Source organism: Ixodes scapularis, unplaced genomic scaffold (genome assembly GCF_016920785.2).
Source record: "Ixodes scapularis isolate PalLabHiFi unplaced genomic scaffold, ASM1692078v2 PGA_scaffold2__306_contigs__length_199485367, whole genome shotgun sequence".
NCBI classification, from domain to species: domain Eukaryota; kingdom Metazoa; phylum Arthropoda; class Arachnida; order Ixodida; family Ixodidae; genus Ixodes; species Ixodes scapularis.
The window spans coordinates 93,200,518-93,226,320 of record NW_024609857.1 but is presented as its reverse complement, the minus strand read 5'-3'; the positions used below and the strand labels follow the sequence as shown (position 1 = coordinate 93,226,320).

At 46.5% G+C, this 25,803-nt stretch overlaps 1 protein-coding gene across 1 annotated transcript in view; it reads left to right on the top strand.

Annotated features, from left to right (window-relative positions):
• The window catches only part of LOC8041161 (activating signal cointegrator 1 complex subunit 3), a 124,707-nt gene that overhangs the window by 27,606 nt on the left and 71,298 nt on the right, over window positions 1-25,803 (top strand). Inside the window, exons 13-18 of the mRNA XM_040220363.3 lie at window positions 2,061-2,195; window positions 5,207-5,398; window positions 6,603-6,827; window positions 11,104-11,223; window positions 13,451-13,705; window positions 20,526-20,702. Coding sequence (XP_040076297.2) covers window positions 2,061-2,195; window positions 5,207-5,398; window positions 6,603-6,827; window positions 11,104-11,223; window positions 13,451-13,705; window positions 20,526-20,702 — 1,104 coding nt within the window. The remainder of the gene's footprint in view (window positions 1-2,060; window positions 2,196-5,206; window positions 5,399-6,602; window positions 6,828-11,103; window positions 11,224-13,450; window positions 13,706-20,525; window positions 20,703-25,803) is intronic.

Here is a 25,803-nt window from a genome sequence, read left to right as displayed (position 1 = left end):
GCTCGAAGGCAAGTTCTTTTGTTTACTGCACTACGAGAGCAAGCTTGCCAGTTTAACCGTTGGTGCTCCAGCACTTTTGATTTTTTTAATCTGTGTTTGAATGCTTGATAAATAGCGATTCAGTCTCCAAATATCCAATATAATGATCGCAGCACATCATAAAATACTTGCCTTCGAGCACATCGTACAAGCTTCAGTATTCCTACTTTTGTGTGGTTCTTCCATAGACTTGCGTGTATTGCCTGGTGTCAAGTAATGGCTGCCAGTGGCGCCACTGTCCACCTCCCGATCCGCGGTTCAGCTTACTACAATAGAGATCAGTGGTTGGTTGATCGTCACTTCGGTTGCTCAAACTGTCAATGTGAACATTGGACCACTGAAAGGGTGACTAGCTCTTTGCTTGTGGTGCTAAAGACCAAATGCATATCGACAAACACTAGAGTAAGGCAGGCCTTAAAGGGGCACTGAAGTTGATTGTGAGATCGTCTATTTACTATCATAACCCAGCCTATGGACTCTAAGCATCCTAAAAAGCCCTGAATTACATTCAAGGGTGGCCGTTTTCTTATTCAAAATCCAATCAAAGATAGTGCCACACCCCCTTCCTGCACCGTGTTGCAGAACACCAGGGGGTGCCACCAGACGGAAAGGCAGCAGGGGAGGGCATGCGACAGCCAATCACGGCTGACGGCTTCCTGGCAGACTAAATTTTCGAATATGCGCGCCTTCGAAACATTAGTTCTCTGGGAAGCCGCCACTTGTGATCATACCTCGGCAAACCTCACTCATGAGGGCCCTCACTCACCCTCATCTTTAGAGGTGAGGTGAGGGTGAGTGAGTTTCTGAATCAGGAAAATTAATGTGTGAGAGTGCGTGAGGGCCGTGAGGGCAGTGAGTGCGTGAGAGCCATGAGTGCGTGAGGGCCGTGAGGGCGGTGAGTACGTGAGAGTGGTGAGTGCATGAGGGCCATGAGTGCGTGGGGGCCGTTTGGGGCGTGAGGGCCATTAGTGCATGAGGGCAGTGAGTGGCTTGAGGGCCGTGAGGGCCATGAGTGCATGAGGGCCATGATGTTCAGTGGGGTTGAGTGAAGGGTCGAAGGTGAGTGTGACTGAGGATGAGGGTGAGAGAAGGGCTGAAGGTGAGTGTAGCTGTGAGGTTGAGAGTGAGTGAGGGGCTTAGGTGGTTGTGGCTGTCAGGGTAAGGGTGAGTGAGGGCGACCTAAAATACTGACCTCGGCTCGTGATTTGCTGTCGCATGCCCTTCCCTGCTGCCTTCCTGTCCGATGGCGCCCCCTGGTGTTCTGCGCCACAACGCAGAAAGAGGGGCGCGGCACAATCTTTGATTGGACTTTTAATAAGGAAATAGGCTGCCCTTGAATGTGATTTTGGGTTTTTTAGGATGCTTAGATACCGAAGATTGAGTTATGACAATAAATGGACGATCTCAAAATCCACTTGAGTGCCCCTTTAATGACAAAAGCCAACGTCATGCGTTAGTAGATAGGGTATGTGCTACCCTGAACTAGAGTGGCTAAATGGCGGGGACAGACTATCGCATTCCTTTTCCTTTTGCCGCCAATTCCTCATTGGTGGAGAAGGGGTCATGTGCACCAAATTTGATTGTTTGGGCTTGCGGGGAAGACGCCTTGCGGAGCGCCAGGTTTGGGGCGGAATGTATGTTTTGCCTTGCGCTCGTGAAATGTAGACCTTGCACCGAAGTATTACAGGCTGGAAGCTTCTTGAACCCTTATACATTGTGTGTGCCTCATAGATGCATGTAATTGCATTATTTTTATACCGCAAGCCGAGCGCAGTTTTAAAGTGACCGTGAGCAAGCAGACGGCTGAGTCCGCGCTACCTACGCTCACGCGCTTCTGAGAGATGTGGGAGATATAAGACGGCGCATGTGCGGTGCCTGCAATACTTCAATTGAAACATTCAAGACCGTTGCGATACTCCGCTCCCCAAGCGAAGCATACACATTTACTCTACACCGAACTAGAGCACCTTGTACCTCTCTGATATCGCCGAGAACATAGAATGGGATGGGGCTCTGTGCAGGTTATGGTGTTTGTGCACTCGCGCAACTCTACCGTGAAGACCGCACGAGCCCTGAGGGAGTTGGCCCAGCAGCAGGGGAAGTTGCCCAAGTTCCAGGTGGTTCAGAGCGTCCAGTATGTGAATGCCGAGAAGCAGGTGAGAACTATATGCTGTGGCTGCATCTTACTGAATTGGTTTCAAATAAAGCTAGAAACTGTTTTGATGGGATAGCAGGTGCTATAGCCACTATACTCTGTTCATCCCTTAACCAACAGTGTGGTGGGAGCTGCGTGCTCGCAGGACCAATGGGCATTCACCCTGTCATCACCTGGCTCCGCTGTCTGCATATGCAGGGGCGGATCCAGGGGGGGGGGGGGGTCCTGGGATCCGGACCCCCCCCCCCCCCCTTTTTTTTTTTTTTTTTAGCCAGCCAGCTAAGCTTTTTGGACACCACTGAAAAAGACGACGGTCCGTTCCTCAGCTTACGCGACCGCAACTATGGTTTCTTACCCAAGGGTCGTGCAAGCACGCTTGCACGACCCTTGGGTAAACAAAACCACGCGACACCGCCGTCCGCCGTTACGAAGTTTCAAATTTGGGCGAGGGGAGCAGCGGTGCCTTCCAAGGCCCAGGGCGCCGGCGAGGCGAGCGGGTCAGTTTAGAGTTTTGGTTTCAGACCGTCAGCTAATAATAATTGGATGCACGCTTCCCATTTCAAGCGCCGAGGCAGAGCGGAGTTTTTCTGCTCTACGAAGAGTCAAGTCCTACACGCGAAGCACAATGACAGAAGAACGTTTCACTGGACTTGCTCTAATGCATGTCCATCAAGACATTCCGATAGACACCAAAGCGATTTGTCTGGCGTTCATCAGAAAGCATCAGCGTCGGATGTTTAGTGCATGCGTGATGTACGACTGAAGTACGACAGCAGTACCATAACAGAACTGTACATTGTTTCCATTAATCCCGTCATGTTTCTAATAAAACGCAAATATTCATTGTTCCTCTCTCAAGAAAGGCAAAGGTTTGATACAATTTATCACAACATAATTGCGGTCAATCTGTGTCGGCGCCTGTAGCACTTTCCCCAGCCAATAAGCATTTAATGGGTGAGGGAAGTAGGAGGAGAGGGGGGGGAAGAGAGAGAGCAGGGAGTGATGCCCGGCTTCCGCGGTCGAATGATGGGTCTATCCCCCCCCCCCCCCCCCCTTTCCCGGGTCCTTGCTGGACCCCCCCCTTAAACAAAACCTGAATCCGCCCCTGATATGGGTATAGCCGGGAGCATGGTGGCGTGGCAAAAGAGGGTCTTGTGATTGGTCCAACGAGCACGTAGCCTCCACCGCACCGTCAGCTGAGGGGGGAATAGAGTATACTGGTGACTGTAATGGCAGCATTGTTTGGGGAAAAGGCTAAAAACTCTTTTTTGGGAGCTTGTTATTTGTTCTACTCAGGGACGCTTCTGGTGCGACATTGGTATCCCTGTTCAGACGTACCAAATACGTGCAGGTACATTTTAATGTTTTCATCTTTTTTCTTCAAGCTTAATAGTTCTTTTTTTTTTAATCTGAAAACTATTTTTTTTTTCTTTTGAGTCCGCATACACATGAAAGTTTACTGTAATATATTGAGAAATGGCTCACCTAAAAGCGGGAGCGAATCAAGTGAAAATGGGGAGTGCGCTAACTTACAGTGTGCAATGAAGAAAAGGTTTTAAGATGCTATTTCTGTATTCTGTGACCTGACAAACTTGTTTTCAATTCGAGGGTCAAAAGAGCGTAGACAACCGTGCTTCCCAGTCATCAATGTTTGCTTTTCTCCCGTCGTAGCTTACTAATCCTATTTTGGCCGAGGTCACCGTTTTACCAGGGCACTGCCATTACTAGAAGTAGGCGATCTTTTTGTGGTTTTGGAAAAAAAATAGCAAATGACATCAAAAATAGGAGTGGGTTATCTTTCGGGGGTGATGCATTTTTCGGGATATTGCGGTATGTTTATTTTTCAGTGATATGTGCAGTATTTCTGTTCATCTCAGGACCGCATGATCTTCGTTTCTTTTTTTTTTTTTTTTTTTTTATTGTAGCATTGGTCAGATATTATAGCCAAATTAACAGATGGTTGTGTTTTTTGGACAGTGTTGTCACAAGTAGTGACACCACTACCCTAAACTCTACCAGATAAATTGCTGGGTTTGAAAGGTAAGAAGATAAATTCAAGAAAGAGCATATTTATTTGTCAAGGTAACACATACAGCAAAAAAAGAAAAAGAAACGAGCACAGACTACAAGAGATGAGGAAGATGTCAACAGGCTTTACCCAGCTGTAAGACAACAAGTTCCAAGAGTTCCACTGGTCATCTTGATCGTAATTGCCTTTTTTGATTGTGATAAATGCATGTGTATGTTCTGAAGTTTTCAGTAATGCGTACCACTGTTTATACAACACTCAGGTTTGGAAAGGGTCCTCTCAGCTTTTACACTCGAGACTGGCATGCTGGTGAATTTAAAGGCTACTGAGGCACTTCACCTTGGACACCTATCGGCTCACTACCTGTGCCATATTTCTTTAACCCTATTTCTTTAAGATTTTAGTTTAAAGCTAAATTTTGAGGTATGAATTTGGCATACTTTTATTGTTGTTGGTTTTTCTAAGTGAAAACGCTGAACCCTACAGATAGCTCCCACAAACTCATGCCACTCAAACCAGAGTGTGAGTGGCACAGGTAGATTAGGGCTCTTACATACAAGTTTAATTGGATGAGCTGTCTTCTGTAATAGAAACAATGGGGATAGGATTGAGTGAAAATCTTTTAGAATAGAGCCTCGAATATTCTTATGTCTGGTGATCCCGGATTTAAGTTTGTAATGCCGTTTCAAGGCCAACAATTTCAAGACTAAACAAGATTCTAGCCAAAGTGTGGTTGCATGTGAAGATTGAAGAAAGCATTAGCTAGTATATAAGAGAACCAACAAATACGGATGTCTTTTCCAAACCCCCTCTTTCGGTCTTAATTACGTCTTGAATTTTCAGAAAGTGGAAAACCTCTGTTCTAGGTTTCCATACTTCTACAGTTTTGTGCCACAATAAATCGCCCCTTCATCTGTCCTCCCCTTGGTGTTGCAAGCCTTAGATTCTCACCTGTGCGCCTGCATCCTCTGTCTTTTACCCAGATGATGCATTCACGGAACAGCGCCATCAAGGATCTGTTCCCATACGGCTTCTCGATCCACCATGCGGGGATGCTGCGCTGCGATCGTAACCTCGTGGAGAAGTTGTTCAGCGAGGGCATGATCAATGTCCTCGTGTGTACCTCCACCCTGGCCTGGGGGGTGAACCTGCCTGCTCATGCAGTCATCATCAAGGCATGCACTTTGCTTTTCAAGCTCATTTTCCTATTCTTTTGCTGTCAGCGTCTTTCCGCCTTGCGTCTTGCCGCCTCGCGTTTCGCCGCCTTGCGTCTCGCCGCCTCGCATCTCGCCGCCTCGCGTCTCGCTGCCTCGCGTCTTGCTGCCTCGTGTCGTCTGTTTTTTCTTGTGCTTTGTCAGCTCCACTTCGCTTTTCGCCATCTTTACAATCATTTACAGCCCTTTGTTCGCATACTTTGCCCGTGCTTTTCGTGGCCGCAAGAGATGTGGGAAATGTAATGTTCTGACTTACCATCTTGCCTACACTGTAGGCAACATGGTGGGCCGGGGCTTGGAAAACAGTATAACGTCGAACGGAAATGCCTAAAACCCAAATACCCGAAATGCCCCGCATTACATATGCAGCTGTGCACGTCACGTGTACTGCAGAGAAGGCAAACTTGTTGAGCAGCGCAAGTTCCGCCTTCATTTGGACAAGTGTGGCGGGCGCACTAGCTGTGTAATCAATATGCGGCTGTTTGTTTCTGTGCTTAGTTTTTAGAAATATATTGTAAATATCTTTTTCTGCATTTAATGTGAGTACTTTTTTGTGTTTTTCTTTCCGTTATACCCGTGGCGGGCCTCCCAGGATCTTTTGTTAAAAGCAGGCTCTTATCGCATTGCAGGTATACAAACAATAATGGGCAATCGAAATTTGTTTGTTACATCCGTTATTTTGCTATTTTTGGGTTCGTTATAAGCGGGCTGTACTGTACTGTCGAGACCGGTTATAACAAAGCCAACCAAAATTGGAAATCACTTCGCTATATCCGCTATTTCATTATAACCAACTTTGGTTAATGAAGTGCGAAAGGGAGGGGGAAATCGTGATCGCTTTGCTGTAGCCACTATTTTGTTATAATCGACTTTGTTATAACTGGTCTCGACAATAGGAGGGTTCTAATATAGTGAGATATCCTATATATTGAACTAATATGCATGTCCGACGGGATTCACCACGTACAAACTGTAGGAGCGAGAAAGTAAAACTTGTTTGACTGTTTCTGGAAATGCAACATATAAACTTGCTGAACTTACTTGGTACTTCATCCAGACTCTCCATAGTGGAGGGTAATATGAGTCATGCGCAGTGTTGTATCACACTTTGATGTAGATAAGGTATGTGCATCTCGCATTAAGTGTGCTTGCCCCTCTGTTTCAGGGCACGGACATCTATGACTCGAAGCACGGGTCCTTTGTGGACCTGGACATCCTGGACGTGATGCAAATCTTTGGCCGGGCAGGCAGGCCCCAGTTCGACAAGGAGGGCCACGGCACCATCATCACCACCCACGCCAAGCTCAACAAGTACCTGTCCCTCCTCACCTGCCAGTTCCCCATTGAAAGCAACTTCCACCAGAACCTCATGGACAACCTCAATGCCGAGGTGAGAGGGAGCTGTCTGCCAGTCAACATGTGGACGAGGTGCGAAAGGAGAGCTGTAGTGGCACTTTTTGGCAGTGGTGTTACTGTATTGGGCCACTTCTCTTTTATAGACTAACACGCGTCCCTGACGTCACGCAGCTGCGGTGGCGCTGTCGACGGCACTGCGCATGCGCAGAAGCTTCAGTTCACTTGAATTCGGTTTCTGCGCATGTGCAGTGCCCACTCCTGGTGTGGGCAAACGCGGGCTTGTTTGTAAACAGCGTGTCGGTATGCAATAGCAATTCTTTCGATGCCTGCCACACCTCCCTCCCATCCCAGGAAAGTTCTGCTCTGTTACATGAAATGAATGCTCATGCGTAGGAGAGCAGTAAGTAGATAAATTGAGAACACGGAACTCGGAAAGTCCCCAAGGGAAATTGAACCCAAGACCCTGTATTGTATCTTGCGCAGCGCCACGCATCAGCAATGTTTCGTTATCTGTTCCTCGGGGTGAGGGGATTCACTCCCTCTTTTGCACTTGAGTATAAATGACTGTCGATAAGCTCGGCAACCCACTTTTCACCTCCCACCCAGCTTGTTGTGTCTTATTGGTAGCAACAGACGATCCATGGTGCCAGAAGTCGCCAGCTAAACTACGCATGCCTTCAAAATATGACTGTCGCCGGGTCCCCTCAGCACTACAGAGGAAATAATCAAGAAGTGGCAGATGTTCATACAAAAGTTTGAACTTATCCTAGCCACGTCGAGACAAGCCTTGGCCGTAGTCATCAAAAGCGGCGCTCCTTCAAAGTATTGCGGGTGAAGAAGCAATTGAGATGTTCAACACGTTTCGGTTCATGGAAGATGAGAGCAACAGTGGCTATGCCATTGTCGTCCTGAAGTTTGAAACATGCTACTCAGCTCAGCACAACAAAGTACATGAGCGCTACATGTTTTGGAAAAGAGTACAGTCCCTGGGTGACTTTTTCGGACATTTCTTGAGAGACCCAAAAAAGTAGGCAAGAGCGTGCCTGTCTCAGGGGCCCACTCATCCACCTCAATCTAGGAGACACCATCCTGGTCAAGAAGGGAGCATATGCAATGAAAGCGCAGGTTCTGAAGTCTTCCGGTCATCCTAGATCATATACCATCATCACATCCGACAGCAAACTACTGCGACAGAATCGACAATGCTTGCAGCTGACCAAAGAAGCATTTCACTGTGGCACTCCTGGTTATGGCGAGAATGACGCGCTCGAAAGTGAAGCCTCGGCCTCAAGTGACACACCGGGACCATGTGATCAACCGCAAACGGTGACTGGTGTCCCCAGAAGTGCGTCACCACCCCGGCTCTCAAAAAGCCGTTGAGGCAGTTTAAACCCCTGCAGTAATTGGCATATGGTCGGAGCTGTGTTCAAGTGCCTCAAACTTCTTGCCGCAACGACTGTCCTGCTTTGTCCTCCAAGTCTAAACTATGGCTTTCTGGTTCTTTTTAGGAGTGCTATGTTAATGTTCTTTATAAGTGTTGTGTTTAGTTGTCATTCTAAACGTTGTCATTCTAAACGAAGGGTGATTTATTGTATATCTTGCACAGTGGCACGTGTCACTAATATTTCACCATTTGTTTCTCGTGGTGAGGGAATTCACTTCCTCTCACACAGTTGCGTTTAAATGACGGTCAGTAAACTTGGCGATCCACTTTTAGCCCACACCCGACTTGTTGCGCCTTATCGGTCGCAACAGCCGACACAGACTCGAAGATCGTGAGCCCAACGCTCGACCCTTACGTCAACGGGGAGGTTTGTGAAGCGGTAGTTATTTAAGGGAAGACACAAATCGAAAAATCAAATTTATTTTTGAAGTTACCGATTTTTTTGTTGTTTTATTACCCATTGGACATCCTGATTTTATGAGTAAAAAAAAATACCAAAACAATCTTCAGTTGGGAAGTTAGAGAAAAAATATGTCCTCCGACTGACTCGCAGTGGCTCGAAAAATCGAGAGTTTATGCGAATATTGGCAGCCACCTTCAAGAGGATGTCGCTTGAGACAGCAGCGTTTTCTATGTTTCTCCGATTCAATTTGTGATGGACAACGCTAAAACAGGCGATTTTTACGTTCTGAGCTGCACAAGCACGCGCGAGTTTCAAGAGCGTGGCGCAAACTCAAGCAAAGGACACCAGTGGAGGAACGTTCACCACAACTGCTAAGCCTAGCCACGGTAACGGCGACCATTCTGACACAATTGTTGCTCTGTTCACGTTTGTCAGTGCCACAAAAAAAAAAAAAAAAAAAAAAAAAGATTGGGTTCTTTGAGAAGATGTACAGAACGTGTGGCCATGGATCTGTGAGTTCCGGGATGTGTGACACCGGCGCACCGACGACAGTTGTGAGTGATGCGATCTGCCCCGTTTGCCGTGACGAGTGCAGATTCTCTACACGTCCGGGAGTAGATAGGGAAACACAAAGTATTTTAATGGTCCCTCAAACTACACCGAAAAGAGCAAGTGCCCTGTGGGTTCTTTCTTTTGACGTTTTCTTCAAAATGTGCCATATGAGACATACTTGTGCAAAGTGAAGCTACGGCATCGGGAGCTTGCACTAATTTTGCCGTCAAAGTGAAAGCCGTGAGCTTTGGCGCTTTTGCGCAATTATCGACCTGCTAGCACTGATGCACCACGAGGCGTTCACTAGCAAGAAGTTCATGCCGCTGCCTCAAAAACTGCCAACTGAAACCTCGTGACAACTGAAATGCTGATGGGGAAGAGGAAACAGCTAATGTAGTTAATGACTGATGGCACATAGTGCAAGAGGGACTGTTAAAGTCGCAGCATACAGTATGGAACGGTTTTATCGGCTCCAGATGTTTCCTGAACACCCTACTTAATTGTCTCGCCATATTTCATGTACAGTGGAATCTCATTAATTTGAACCCGAGGGGGACCAGAACTTTCTTCGAATAATGCAAAGTTTGAATTACCAGGAGTTTCCTTCCAAGAAACACATAGGGCGGGACCTGCATGTTAGTTTGAATTATCTGCGAGTTTGAATTAAGAGGGTTTGAATTAACGAGATTCCACTCTAATTGCAGCCAATATTTGAGGAGTACACGTCTTTTGAACGTTCAAATGCATTTTTCCATTTTTTCTTACCTCTGGGTTGTCTTTGCAGTTTGTGCACTCAGTTTTTGCTACTTGCAATCTTCCGATCATAATAAAAAAATTGATGTAATATTTTGTGGAGATGTAGAGTGCCGATATCTCTTTGAAATTGCAATATCTTAATTATGTTTTTGCAAACTTAAACTAACTTCTAAAGGGCTAAAAGGAAGGGTGTATGACGTCTTTATTTTTATTTTCTAAATTAAAAAATTGTATTCGGTTTTGACTGGATACTGGCAATCTCCACTTCACAGGGAGTAAAATGAGCTATTGCTCCATGCTCCTTACAAAAAAAATGAGTGTGCCTATACTTGTTTTCATCTCAAGAACCTTGGCAAAAAAAAAAAAAAAAAAAGTCCTGCTCCTCGCAAACATTACTACTTTCCCCCTTTATATGGAGAACTAAAATATATGTAAGTGCATTCTAGATTAGATATATGTTACCTTATCAAGACTTATACATTTAAAGTGCCAAAAGCATAGCTTCTTCCTTCGATCTGCTGGGCACGGATCGGACAATATGATTGCATCGGTTTCAGCTCAAACTTGACTCGAAGCCGAGTGCTGACGCGGCACTCGTTTCCAATCTGTGTTCAGTGTTGGCCTTCTCTGATTAAGCCATCTCATTCAGCACTATGGCTTTGTTATCGAGGAGGTGTTGCACGGCACCTCCTCTCTGGCTCTTTGACGAGAACGAAAGGGCTCGTTTTGACGAAAACCCGGCGGTGTCTGTCAGTTTGTCAGTGCTGGGGAGAGAGGGAGAGGTTGACGCGTGCTCACAACAGTGCTTTGGACCAATGGGAGCGTTGCATGCAACAACTGACAAACCGAAAATACCGCCATTTTTTCGTAAAAAAAAAATTGTCCTAATGCTAACAAATTAAAGAAAAAAGGTGCCTCTGGCTCGCTTCTCCCCTTTACACGAAATGTTCTATAAGTCTGGGTTTTACGAGAAAAGCTAGAGGCACTCTATGTATTCTCTGGGTGCCTTAGGGCACTCCTGGAAGTCCCTGGGTTCTCAGGACTCAAGCTTGAAAGCCCGTGCAGTAAGCCAAAGCAATTTGCAACAAGCAGAGAGCACCCTTCAGGTTGATTTCTGTATGTGAGTGGTGCGTGTTTTGTTGCTTGCTTCTGCAGATTTCTCTGGGAACTGTCTCGACTGTGAGTGAAGCAGTGGAGTGGCTGAGCTACACCTACCTCTTTGTGAGGATGCGGAGGAACCCTCTGGTCTACGGCATCAAGTGCACATCGCTTCTGGTAAGGATTTTTTTTCCCTGTACTTCTCATGATTGCCTTTTTATGTCTGAGACAGCGTAGAAGCAATTTCAGCACAGTCTTCCGGAAGATGCTCGACTTTGCTTCATTACGCTTTAGGATTCATTGGTTGATCATTATGCAGTAGTGGAGTACAAGATACCATATAATTTTTTGGGACATTTCGAGCACAGCTTAGAAGAAGTGACTCAACTGCGGCGCTTTGAGTGGCCCTTTAATGTTTGCACATTCGCCGGATGCGCCGAGCACCAGTGTGAAATGTCAATTCTTAGTTTGGCCTATCGTGTCCATTTAACACACCTTTGTTCATTGTTGGTAGTTACCACTGCTTTGTCTGATCTGAGCTCATTGAGTCCTTGAGATTTCAAAAGTGTAGCATCTCCAAGTTTTTGCTGTTAATATGAAACAAACTCGGCTATGAAATCTGTGGCTGATGCCACCCGTACCGACGGATCTTCGCACATAATAACATCAAAATTTATTCTAAGGTAATTAAAAGCAGGGATCCGTGCTTTTTTTTTCTTTTTTTTTTTTTTGTATGTATACCAAGAAATTGTTAAAAGTAATTCCTATGTCGTTTTGGTAAAATTTGGAAAAAAATAAACTTGAATTGGAACTGTCCTTGATTAAGAAAAACCTTAGCGGAAAGAAATCTTTATCCACATCTTTATTTTGTGCTGATTTGGAATGCAGCCATCACTGAACTGCCCTTGAGGCTCCTCCTTTCACTGGGAAGCTCTCGTCTCATCCTCTTCTCTTATCGGTATGGGGACGTTTTTCAAGTATTTGGGCTACTCACATTTCCTGGAGCTTGGGGAATCCTATGGCTGTGCCTCGGTTCCTACAACACAATGTCCCGATGAAGGCAGGTTTTTATCCCACACCAGATACGTGGGAAAAAATTAACCCTAGAAAAACATCTGAATTCGAGGAAAAATAAACTCATAAAACATGGAACCTTAATTATAGATTATAGGCGGGTTTTGAGTTTTCAGGGTTTAGTATCTTTCCTTGAATTCAGGGGTGTTCTTTAAGGGGGGACATAAGCCTAAATTTTTTTTTTTATTTTTTTTTAATTTTTATGTTTTGAGTTTTAGAAACTAATTATACACCCTTAAACTAAATTTGATAACCCTATGCCAAATATTTACGTTGATATAAAATATTTTCTACACATTGTGAGGCAGTAACAAAGTTAAGGAGTTCAATGTTTGAATGCATTTTTCTCAGTTCCACTTTTTGCTGCAAATTTCATACGAAGGAATCTTTTGTTCGAAGGAGAGAGTATTCTGATACCACAATCAACATGTTTCTGAACTGAAATTTACTGGGGAATTGGGCTATCTACATTATTTTGTTTTATATTAAAGTCCTCATTGAGAAAAAAACATATTTTCAAAAATTGACATAGGACAGATATGCATCTCATATTTTGAGGTAATAACTTTTCCTCAAATAGTTACATTGAAGTTATTAAAACTAGATAGCCCAAGGTCCTATATTCCCCACTTTATATTCAAGCAGTCAAAACAGTGTTTAATAGCCTCATTTGCATATCATAGATTTCTTAATGAAAAGTGACACATCATCTTATGCAGGCATGTAAATCTGTCCTAGAGAGCTGAAAGTTTGCACAGTACACCTACATCTGAAGCTACATCTTCACTGCAAATTTTATTCCGATCACTTGAGTAGTTCAGAAGTTCAACCTCTAGCCAGTGCCCCCCTTAAGGGCTTATTTTTTTTTTTTTTAAATTCTGTGTTTTCCGGTATCAATCTTTGAGGTCAAGCAAAACATCGGGGTTTATCGGGACTTTAGTCGAAGACAATAGGACGCACGCTTAGAGTTTGTCATACTCTGGAAAACACAAGCAAGGCCCGAACGCTCGGAAAATGTTCCCATATCGATAAGGGATGTAAACAAAATAAATAGTCTGGTTCCGAAAAAGAGAGAGCAGCTTGGCGGACAGTTTGTTGGGAGCTGTGTTCCGGGTCAAACCAAAATAAAGCTATAGACATAGGTTTTTTCCCCATGAAGCTTGGGTTTCTGTCCTTCAAGGGAAGCTCCCATTCGGGGTTTTTCGCTTTTTCCCTGGTTTTCATGTTGGGGTATTATCGGCATTTACCAAAATCACGGGACCCTACTCGTAAGGTCTCGGTGCCCTTGGGGTTCGACGTCTTAGAGACTCGTGTGCCCTGGAACGTGCAGGAGGATCCGACGCTGTGCCAATACCGACGGGACCTGGTGATCTCAGCGGCCAAGACCCTGGACAAGGCCAGGATGATTCGCTTTGACGCCAAATCGGAGAGCCTGGACTCGACCAACCTGGGACGCACGGCCAGCCACTTCTACATCAAGCACGCCACCGTGGAGCACTTCAACGACCTCCTCGAGCGCAAGTGCCTCACCGAGGGCGACATCCTGGCCGCGGTCTCCAAGGCGCAGGAGTTCGACCAGCTGCAGGTGGGGAGGATTTTTAATTTGTTGCATCTGTGGGATGTGTGTTGTCAGAGCAGGAAACATACGCGGAAGAAGCCAGAGCCAGGCGAAGTCTCTGTCCTTCCTCTTTTTGCCAAGAAGACAAACAACAAGCTTTTTTCTCGCTTGGCATTTGCAGTTGATGATTTGGACTCTGGTTCCATGGCAAACCTTTTGTTATAAGCACTCTCCCATTGTACATTATTGTCCTTCAATCCTTTATGAAGCAATTACTTTAGTATTGGCGTTAGTCTGAGAGTGCTTTCTTTTAGCTCTAGGCTGTGGTTTCTCAAACTGAGTTTTTAGGAACCCAGAAATTGCCCCGAGCACTTTCATGAACTCCTCGAGCTTTCAAATTTCCAAAAACTATCCCTGCTCCTAGGTAATGTGTGCTTCCAGGTCAAGCACAATTTTGGCAGATCGGATTGAGCCATCCATTGATGCATAACTGCGAGCCATCCGCTCCCTATCTCTTGTTTTACCTTATGATAGACTGCAGCAGACGCTACGAGCCAACAGAGCTATTCGATGCTGTCTGACCGTTATGTGACCTTCGGCAAGTTTGCAGCGAGACGGGGAGGCTTGTGGTCACGCGATACATTCACAGCAGACTGCATGATGGCTTGTAGAGTGCTGTGGTCTATCCAATGTTGGGAAATATTTTAAGTACATTGTACCTAGAGTACTACTTCAAGTAGGTTTAGAAAACTTGTACTTAAAGTATTTTTTCTGGTACTTTCCGACGAAAGTACAACTCTTGACTTCTGAGGGCATTCTTTGAATTTGGCCTTGTTAAATTTTTATCACAAAATGATGCTTTGTCAACTCTGAAGAAATACTGGGAGCGATATTCGACTCTCCCCAAAAGCTCAAGCAGACGACGCATTGCTCCATTTGTGCTGGGGGAAGCTTTTCTGCCGCACATCAAACTCTCGCTACTTGTCGCTCAATCAGCGCAAGCGAGAAGGTGAAAAATATTAGGAGAGGCCATTCCTCCATGGGAGGACTGCTTGCAGAAGCTACAGGGCTGACGTCATGATCTCTCCTAGTATGTTTAACCTGCTTGGGTGCAAACCAGTGCAAGCGGCGCCAAATTCCGAAGTCGGAAGGACTTCTGATTTTGCCACGATTTTCGAAAATAGCTACTTTGTTGCCACTTGACTTTATTCAATATTTGCCACCATTTCAGAAAATAACTGATGCACCCTTGATTACCCTTCGGGCAATGCAAACCAGTTTAAACAAGAAAACGCTGTTTAGGAAAATGAAAGGGCATGATGAAGGATTGTGTTAAAAAGTACTTGTAGTTTACGTTGAAAGTACATTGTGTTTATAGTACTTTACTTCAAGCACATTGCACCTAGTGTACTGTCGAGACCATTCATAACAAACTCAACAAGAATCGGAAATCACTTCGCTATATCTTCTTCTTCGTTATATATAAACTTCATAAAAGTAACACGAAAAAAGAAAAAAAAAAGGATAACACGGGTTGTTACGAGCACATGTTTATCGTGCCTGCAAAAAGCGGCCGAGGCTTCCTTGCGTCCTCTCTCTGCTAGATCAAAGCTGCATCTCGCCAACTGTGAGAAGTTTTAATCGAGAGAAGATCCTTCGAGCTACGTACGGACCGTGTCGACAGCTGTGACGACCGACGTGGAGGATGTTGGCGGTGGATGTTAATCTTTACGTTCATGCGCGCTTCGTCGAGGATGGCACGCTTTAGTTTCGAGGAGATTGCCTCCGTCTTCCCCGTCGAGGTGCCAGCGGTGCTTAGAGTCTCTATCGTTGAGTGATGATAATTCGTCGAATCGGTGCTTGAGCGAAGGTACTTTTGTGCAGAGAGCGAACACGCCGACTAGCAACATTGACACGGATCACGAAGCAAACAAAGCAATGCGCACGGCACTGAGTTCGCACTCAAGTTAGTGTTTTGTCGGTATAGATTTAGGAGAAGAGGCAACTGCACGATCGGTGTCACGTGGTTTGTGAGCTGCATTTTCAAAACGATCTGCAGTCTGCAAGGAGTCAAAACTCAAAACCGTTCTCCATCTGCAAACGTGTCTGCCTCTCCGCCCGATTTCTTCGCCACGCTGGCCACGCGACAGCCAGATGCAGGCGTACTTGCGTCAACCTGCCCAGGAGGTGTCCGTCATTAAATTGCCAATGCTCTCCGTTGTTGGAGCTCCTCCCTCTCTTAAATCTAGGCTCTCTTTGTCATCTTTGTCGGTGCATTGTTGCTAGCGCTCCGAATGCCCCTTTCGACATGCCACGACGGCTCTCCAAGTGCGATGCTGAAAAGCTGCTTTCCAGAAGGAGCGGGGAGCAGACAACGATGCGGAGGCTGCCGTCGGCTGCCTTTTCAGCATTGCCTGCAGCCTGTCCTGGGTGGCTGCTCGGCCCCGGCTGCAAAGTGCGACGGTCTGCGACTTCGTAAACTTTCAGAATTTAATTATCTTTTAAATTATCACAAAATGTTTCTTCGCTACATCCGCGTGAGCCGCTCAATTTTCTTCGCACAAACACAAATACATTGAGAAGATGCTAATGGGAATAGGAAATCGTGATTGCTTCGTTGTAGCCGCTATCTCGTTATAGCCAGTCTCGACAGTACTTACTGCTTAACTCCAAGCACATAACCTCTCGTTTACTTTGTACTTTACTTCAAGTACATTTCAGATGTGCTGTCGTGATTGAATAGTGGCTTTAGTGAAGTGATCTTGATCTCCCATTTTGGTTTGCACTTTTTTAATGTATTTGTGTCTGTTTTTACTGAAGGAAATTAGCTGCTCATGCGAATACAGTGAAGAGAAATTTTGTTATAATTTAAAAAAAATCAAGTCTGGAAGGTTTATTAAGTCGCAGACCACCGCACCTTGCTGCCGCCCTTATCTGGGAAGCTGCTTTTCCAACACCGCACGTGGAGAAGCCGTCGTGGCATGCCGATAAGAGCGTTCGGAGCGCTAGCAACAACGTATCGACAAAGCGAAGGATGTGACGGATAGAGCCTAGATTTATGAGAAGGGGCTACTTTAACCATGGAGAGCATTATCAATTTAATGGCTGACTCCTGGGCAGATTGGTAGAGGTGCGCCACTTTTTGGCTGTCACATGGCCAGCTTGGCGAGGAAACCGAGCGGAGATGTAGACACATTTGCAAACAACAAACGTTTTTGACCCCTTGCAGACAGAGCTTGTTTAAGAAATGTGGCCCACAAACCACATGACCCCGAAAGAGCTGTTCCCTCGTCTCTTAAATTTAGGCTTTCTATACGGACAAAACACAAACTTGAGTGCACACTCGGTGCTGTGTGCAATTCTTTCTTGGCTTCGTGTTCTGTGTCGCCATCGCTGGTTGGTGTGGTCGCTCTCTGCGCAAAGGTCTAGCCTTACTCAAGCACCGATTCGCTGAATCATTGCCACTCAACGATGGCAAGTCCTGGCACCGCCGGCACCCTGACGTGGAAGACGGACGCAATCTCCTTGAAACAAAAGAATGCTGCCATCCTCAACAAAGTGAACACAAACGTGAAGAATGATGTCCAGTGCCGGCCTCCTTTGCGGCAGCTGTCGACACAGTCCATACTTAGCTTGCAGGATCTTTTCTTGATCGAAGCTTCTCGCAGTTGGCAAGAAGCGGCCCTGGGGGGCTATGTTGCACGTTTTGGACTCCCAAGAGACTAGGGAGAAGGAAGTGACGTCAACAACGCTTTTTGGATGTTGATTAGTGGAGTCGCTGATGACGCGTTGCGTGGTGCTGCTAAGATAAGTTCATTCACAGCTACGTCACTTCCTTGTCCCTAGTCTCCTGGGATTCCAAAACGTGCAACATAGCCCCCCTGATCTAGCAGAGAGCACGCACAGGGAAGCCTTGACCGCTTTCTGCAGGCACAATAAACAAGTGCCCGTGACAGCCCGTGCTATCTTTTTTTTGCATGTTACTTTTATAGAGTCCAGATATAACGAAGAAGTGGATATAATGAAGTGATTTTCGATTTGTGTGGACTTCGTTATAATCAGTCTCGACAGTATTTCACCCAGCACTGAGTCTATCCTAAGGTAAAACAGAGTATAGTAGTATGTTATAGTTTGTAATGTTCGGAGGCTTCCTCACTGCTTTGTTGTATCGATGCTGAGATTGTGAGGGGTTCCTTGGTTGCTATTGAATGCAGGTAAAGCTTCCTTCAGATAGAAAAGTTTGAGAACCTCTGCTCTAGGTTAACTAAGGACCAGTTTTTTGAGTGGTCATAGGACTTGCAGGACTTGGAGCTTAAGAACAAGCTTTCAAACAATGAGAATGATGTGCACAAAAGACCACAGAAAGGAGGAGCCCATACGCAGTGCCGTGTATGTGCCCCTTTCTTCCATGGTCGTCTTTTGTGTGCGCTTTTCTCACCGTTTGAAAGCATGTTGCACCAGTTAAAAGGGCACTGACAGGTCAAAATCATGTTTTGTAGCGTAAGCTACACTGGCCGAGGTTGAGCAGTTTTGCGTGGCTCCTGGAGAGCCGTGCTGCGCATGCGCGAGGAGCAGTGACGTCACACGTGTCAGTCCCCGACGCACGCGCCGCACACAGGCACCCGCTGGAGGTCATGGCTCGCGCTGTCCGGTTGTTCTGGGCGGCAGTTTGGTTGCTTGATACATAACAACACGGCGCACAGCTTAACTCATCAGATCCCGAAGTAGTCACATAATGCGTATACCGTATTTACTCGCAAGATGAATGCAAAGTTGATGCAAATCGATGCAAAGTTGGGGGGTTCATTACGCGAAGTAAAATTTTTGCGTCCGTATTTACTCGCATAATGAACGGATCTTTTATCCTGAAAAATCGAAGTAACTTCTTATCTCTTTGCGCGCAGCGCCCGACCCCGACCCCGTAACCAAACTAAGTTGTGAAAAAAAAAAAAAAACTTTTTTTTTTTTTTTTACCGTTTTTTGCAAGCTGTTTTGTTTGCTTAGGCGTTGCTTAGGCGAGGGCTGCGCCTAAGCAACGCCTTTTTTGCGCAGCGCAGTTTGGTTAGGGGGGGTCGTGCGTTGCTTGCACGCGGCACGTGGCAACGTACGACCCCCCCTAACCAAACTGCGCTGCGCAAAAAAGAAAAAGAAGCTCCTCTTTGTTTTTGTTTTTTCTTAGTTCCGTGGCTTTTTTTTTTGCTGCCTTTCGCAAGCTGTTTTGTTGGCTTAGAGCGCTTCTCCGCTTCTCTTTCTTACTTCCTTGCGCGCGCGGCGCACGAAACCAAAGTCCTGACTGCGCTGTACAAAAAAAAAAAAAGCTCCTCTCCATGTTTTTTTTTTCTTGCTTCCGTTGCATCTTTTCGAATTTTTTTAACGCCTTTTGCAAGGTGTTCTGTTCGCCCACGCATTCGCGACCTTGCTGCACCAGGATAGAAAAGTGCGTTCATTTTGCGCCCGTGGGGGGAGGGGGTCAAAATTTCGAAGTCTGGGGGTGCGTTTATTACGCGAGTGAAAAAAAAAAAGTCGAAATTTTGAGGGCCGACTTGGGGGTGCGTTTATTATGCGAGTGCGTTCATTGTGCGAGTAAATATGGTACCGTGTGCGTGTCATTGAAGCAGCAGTAAGCATGATAATCAAGCTAATCCTAGACAACCAGGAAAGCTAAGAATAACCAGCTGAACCTAAGCTTACGCTACATATAACCTGGCGTAGCCGAGCTAAGCTACTGTTAGTTTTTTTTTTATTATCCGAAACGATTGAAAACAATGACTGGACATTACCCTCAGAATACGAAGCTTGAGAACTCGGTAGTTGTCAAGTAAAAAAACAAAATTCCCGAAACCCGTATTTGAAGTCCTCGCTATTCACGCCAGTGCAGTGACGTCAAAGATTGAGTCGTCTGGTAACTCGAGTTTCTCTAGTGCCTCCAAACTGCCCTGACTGCAAGTGTCAAGTTCGCCTGTGTTCCACATTAACCGTGTTTCTCCGTGCATGCCGCCTATCGCTGTGAGCAGACGACGCTTCACTTTCTATGTGACTGCCTAAAGCTGAGCTGGTTAGAATGAAGTTCTTTTAGGGCCCTTGCAGCAATCTCAAGTTCTTTGAAACGGTGTGAGGTCTAAGAGAATGTGCAGTGGACTTTTGTGCGCGACATGAGGGGCCATGTGGCACAGTTCTGCGTGGAAAGCTGCCCCGGTGGAGTGACAATTGAAACTATGATGCGCAGACACCAAACCCAGTTGTTTTGACTGTTTGACGATTTCCTTTTCTATGTCTGAGAGGTCGTTGGGCGCCAATAAGAGTATTTCGTACAATTCCCCCAACTTCCTGATCATCCTCAATGCTACATGTGCCAAGCGCCACCATGTTTTTCGAGGGAGGATAAAAGCCAGGAGGCAACATCACTTCCGGACTCCGATTTTCAGTATTTCAAAAACGGGGGCCGTAGTGCGTTCATAATTGCATTAAAAATCATGTTTTACGAATGCTATTAATAAATATTATACAAGTGTCTCTTACAAAGCTTCTAAATTTTATAATAAATTATGTCACGAATAAAAAGAAGCGAGAAGGTGAAAACTAGACGTCATAAAAATTACAGCTTCGCTGGTCTTCCATCTTCACAAAAAGTAAAAAGGCTCTGCAATTTTTTTTTTTTTTTATTGTGGATATGACTACAACTTGCATCATTTTAGACCAAAAAAAGTAAATAAGGCCTTTGGGGTGTGAGTGCCTTTTAAGAACAAGTTTGTCAGTAAAGCTACGGTACCCAAATATTTTTTCTTTTCGGGAGGTAATGAGACGAGGCTTCCTGAATGCCATGCCTTTTCTCATGCCCGTTCTTCAGGTGAGGGAGGACGAGCTGCCCGAGCTGGACCTATTGCTGGACGTAAGCTGCAAGCTGTCCGTGGCGGGAGGCAGCGAAAACTCCTTCGGGAAGGTCAACATCCTCCTGCAGAACTTCATCTCCCGTGGACCCGTCGAGTCCTTCTCTCTCATCTCTGACCAGGCCTACATTGTTCAGGTAGGGCGTCCTCTAGCACTTATCTTTTAGTGCAGAATGGGTTACAGGGCTGAGTTTCATGAGAAAAGCAACACGCTGCGCTTGACGGACACAGGTCAAGGTCATAAAAGGAAGGTAGCCTCATAGGGGCCATAGTGCTTTATATGACCCTGACATCAGGGTGCCAGGTGACACCCTAACCTGACACTGTGACCTCATGACGTTGTAGAGTCACGTCATCTCGTGACGTCGCACTTACACACAAGATGTGCCCAGCTCATTCCACAAGTCGGGAGTTTATTAGATATGATTGAGACTGGCTCGTTTGATTCCAGGAATATTACTGAACTGCTGACGATGGGCTGAGCCTGTCGTGCTGCCCCTCAGGTCGAGAGATTTTTAGTGCAGGGTGTATTTTAATGAAAGTGCAGTTAAAGGTGTACGACCAGAGTCAATATTCTGCAAGGCTTTCCTCCTCTTATCTCTTCGAGCGAGGGAAGCAAAGTATGGAAAGAAGGTACTAAGAAAGTTGGGCACGAGTCCGTTTGTGCCGCTCGGATAGTGGGGTGGTTCATTGTGCGAGCGCGTAACTAGAGATAGGCCCGCAAAAAGGGTACCCCCACAATGGACGCGTCACAATCTGTGCGCCTAGCGAAGGAACCTTCCAAAACCAGGAAACGAGAAAGGAGTTTGTCTCTCGCACTGCGGAGTATGTCTTTGCTGGGTTTTTGTTTGATTGCCGCAATTTTGAATCGGCGTGGATTGACATTTTTTCATAATATTTGTTGCACCCGGTTGAAAGCCTGGATCGGAATGCATTGGTATGAAAATGATGAAGGGAAAAGCAAATTATGATGTTTACAACACGAAACTGTGGCGAGAAAAAAAAAAGAAGGAAACTTTGAAGTCTAAGAAAAAAGGCACGAGGCAAAAGATGATCTGCAGATGAGCCACAGTGTGTACAAAGGATAAGGGGCGGGGGCCGAACTCGGTCACTTACAGATCACTGCATTTTGGAAGCAGGACATAACTCTTGTTTTCAGAAGGGCACGCAATCTCGTCTGTTCACAACTTTCGAACCGGCGTTTGCGTGGGGCTGCCCATGTAAAAAACATGTTTTACAAAATCCTAAATACCGTATTTACTCGCGTAATCCTCGCACTCGCGTAATCCTCGCACCCCTAATGTGGGCCACCAAAAATAGAATTTTTCTTTTCCTCGCGTAATCCTCGCACCCCCAAAACTGCAGCGGCGAAAGTCGCCTGCTCGTGAAACCCGCATATGGCGCACGCACTCTCCACCGCCCGCATTTTCCGGCACCGCGCCGCTCCGTATGGCCAGAGTGCTAGCAGTCCTAGCGCCATCTGTCAGACTCTAGTCATACTGTCGTTGAGCCGGTCTCGCGACCGCAACGGTAGACGGCGTTAGCGCAGCCCCCGGTCGTCGCGTGTCGCGTCGCAATCAGTTGTCGAACTGGTCGAACGTCGAACGCTTTGAGCCAACCTCTTTGTTCGGTGCTGGTTGCCACTTCGCCATGGGGCGATACGCCAACTACACGGCTGCTTTCAAGCTGAAAGCGATAAACTACGCTATTGAGCACGGCAACCGCGCCGCAAGCAGACACTTCGGCGTCAACGAGTTCAACGTGCGCTACTGGAGGCGGCAGCACGGGGAGCTGCAGGCGACCAACAGGACACGCCGGGCTTTCCGTGGTCCAAAGACTGGCAAGTTTCCCCGAATTGAGACGCTGCTCATGGACTACGTCAAGGCTCTACGCTCCGATGGGTGCGCCGTGTCCATTGAGCTTTTGTGCAACAAGGCGCGCGCAATTGCCAGAAAGGAAGGCGTCCCGGCACAAGACTTCCGCGCCAGTAACGGGTGGGCCACGCGTTTCATGCGGCGCAATGGTCTCTCTTTGAGGAGGCGTACAACGCTTTGCCAACGCCTGCCCGAAGCCTACGAGGATAAGATCGTGGACTTCCACCGGTTCGTCATTAGGATTCGGCAGCAGAACAATTTTTTGCTGTCGCAGATTGGGAACGCGGACCAAACGCCTATTAATTTCGACATGCCCAGCAGCACTACTTTGGAGCAGAAAGGCGCACGCACCGTCCACGTACGCACGTCTGGCGCAGAGAAGCAGCGATGCACGGTAATGCTAGCTGTGACGGCGGACGGTCGGAAGCTGCCACCGTACATCATCTTCAAACGAAAGACTCTCCCCAAAGGAAAGTTTCCCCCTGGTGTGCACGTACGGGTGCAAGAAAAAGGCTGGATGAGTGCTGCCCTCATGGTCGACTGGCTTAAGACTGTGTGGGGGCGGCGACCGGGAGCACTTCTTTTTCCGTCGCTCCTCGTTCTCGATAGCTTTCGGGGCCATCTTGTGGAACCGGTTCGCACAAAGTTGAAGGAACTGCGCACAGACCTGGCTGTCATTCCAGGTGGCCTAACGTCCGTGCTGCAGCCTTTGGACGTGTCTTTGAACAAACCATTCAAAGATAATGTTCGAAGGTTGTATGCAGAGTGGATGGCCGAAGGCCAACACGATCTGACGCCGGCCGGCAAGATAAAGAGACCATCGGTGGAGCAGCTGTGCAGCTGGATAGCGGAAGCGTGGGGGATGATCGGAGCAGACATCATCGTGAAGAGCTTCAAAAAGACTGGCATATCAAATGCCTTGGATGCTACTGAAGACCACTTGGTGTGGGAAGAAGACGAGGCGTCCGAAGCCGACGAGAAATCGGGAGGTGACGACGAGACAACGACCAGCGATGCTACCACTGATTCGGACTGAGGCTCGAGTGTTTCCAAATTAAATCTTACTTTGTCTTAAACCTGTGGTTTTATTGCTAAGGTAAGCCCTGTATTGCTACTTCTAAAAACTTTTAGGTAGCTGCCGGCGCGAAAACCCCAATTTGCTGGTGCTTCGGTTTTTTATTTTTATTTTTTTAGAGCTCTACGTTTTCGGGAAAAAATTTTCCCCGCGTAATTCTCGCACCCCCAGCTTTCCATCGATTTTCCGCAAAAAAAAGTGCGAGGATTATGCGAGTAAATACGGTATCGCCTTGATTAAAAAAAAAAAAGATAGAGCATTTAAAAACCAAGAATTGCTTCTAGTCATATGCAGCAACGTCGCTCCCCCCTCCCCCCAAAAATAAAAAAAGAAAGACTCCATGGGGAACATGTAAAGTAATACCAGTGCAGGGCGCCCTGACTAAAAGCCTGCAATGACATCAATGGCATTGTAACTCACGGACGCAAGGCAGTTTGTCAGTCATGTTAGGGTTGATCTTTTGTAACCTGACCTTCCTTTTTTTTCTAGTTGGAGTCTATGACTTAGCCACCATGGGCTTTGCAGAGCAGAGGATGAGGGGGTAAAGGGGGAGGGAAGGGGGGACGAGGAAATAGGCTATGGTAAAAACGGAGAAGAAAAAGCGAGGAAAAAGTGGAAAGGGCAAACTGGTCGTTGGCCTTTAAGGTTTTTGTGGCCGTAGCCGTAACATGCCGTCACCGGCTAAATTCTAAATTGAGCAGACTAACTTCCCACTAAATTGAACCACTGGGGTGCCACTTGGATCATGCGGTTGGTGTCACTTTGGGTCATGTGACATGCATCAAGTCGTACCAGGTCTCCGATGTCCCGGTGTCAAATTCTGGTGTCATGTGGCATCCTATGACCTGATGCCACACGACGTGATCATGTGACATGACATCACATTGCACCACAGCTTGGCACTCAGCGTTACTAGATCTAACGATACAGTAGACTCCCCTTAAGACGAACACGAAGAGACTCTGAAAATTTGTTTGACTTACCAGATGTTCGCCGTAACGGAAGTGCCCAAATGATCATGCTGGGCATGTCTAAATTGCTGTTGACCAATAAACACAGAATTAAAAGGCCTACAGTGAAGAGATTCTTAAAAAGGGACATTTATTTGGCTTACCATGTCAAAAGAAAAAAAAAAAATGTTTCACACATTACTTGTGGGGGAACCGATCCATTCGGTGTTTTTTGACTGCCTCCTCGCAAATCGGTGTCTAGCGATGAAAGACGACATGTGGCCCATGTTTCTGAGAATACATGGGCCACATGTCATAACTGAACCTTAATCACTCTCATCACGTCCATCAGACTGCTTGTCCGACGCCTCTTCCCAAAGGCTCTTCAGTGCCGTCGAGCGCATTTGAAATCCCGCGCTTCTTGAAAGAGCGAGCGACGGGCGTGCGCCAATGCAGTGAAAACCCGGCGTGGCGCACAAAGCGAGTAACCCAATGTCGGCTCGCCAAAGTTCTCATGCAGCAGCTCGATGTTTACGGCGAGGTGGTGTGTACGCTGCTCTTTTACCAAGTTACGGCGAGGTGCCGTTCACGTTGCTCTTTTACAAAGTCGCCGAGACTTTCCTCGACGTCGGTGAACATGCCATTCTTTGGGCTCCTAAAAAAACTTCTTCTCGTTCCATTGCACGCGAACAGAGCTTGCTTTTGTCGTCTCCATCCGCGAATGCTGCCCTCATTTACGGCGAATTGTCGTCCGGCAGCACTTTTACCGATGTCTTCTGCACTCAAAAGAACTTTTTTTTGTAGGCGACCGATGACTGTTTTTGCGCCAACGCCATTGCCGAGCCCGGCTGTGTACGAAGGGTGGCGCCTCGGACATTGCGATTTTAATGATGATGATAGCTGTTTTGAGTGCCATATTGCTTCGAAACAGAAACTACGTCAAACAGCGTTAGATTGCGCCTCATCGAAGCTGAAAATTTGAAAAAAAAAAAAAAATCCTAGTATTATATGCGGGTTTTTACGGTACATCTGACATACACCTCGGCCGGTGCAATGCTCGGCGTTGCCGTCGGTGCAGTGCCATCGGGAAGGGGACCTATGAAAGTTTGAGTTAACCAAAATGCGCACGCGAAGCGGTTCGTATTAAACAATTTTTTTTTGCATTGCGTCTATGGGAAACCAACTAAACGTTCTTACTTCGTTTGGCATATCTGAGAATTTCGTTTAAGCGAGTTCACCTTAATGGGAGTCTACTGTATTGTTGACAGTATGACAACACGTGACACCTCAACTTCGCACCGTAAGTCACATAACTTGTTATCCTTCTGTCACACTGTCC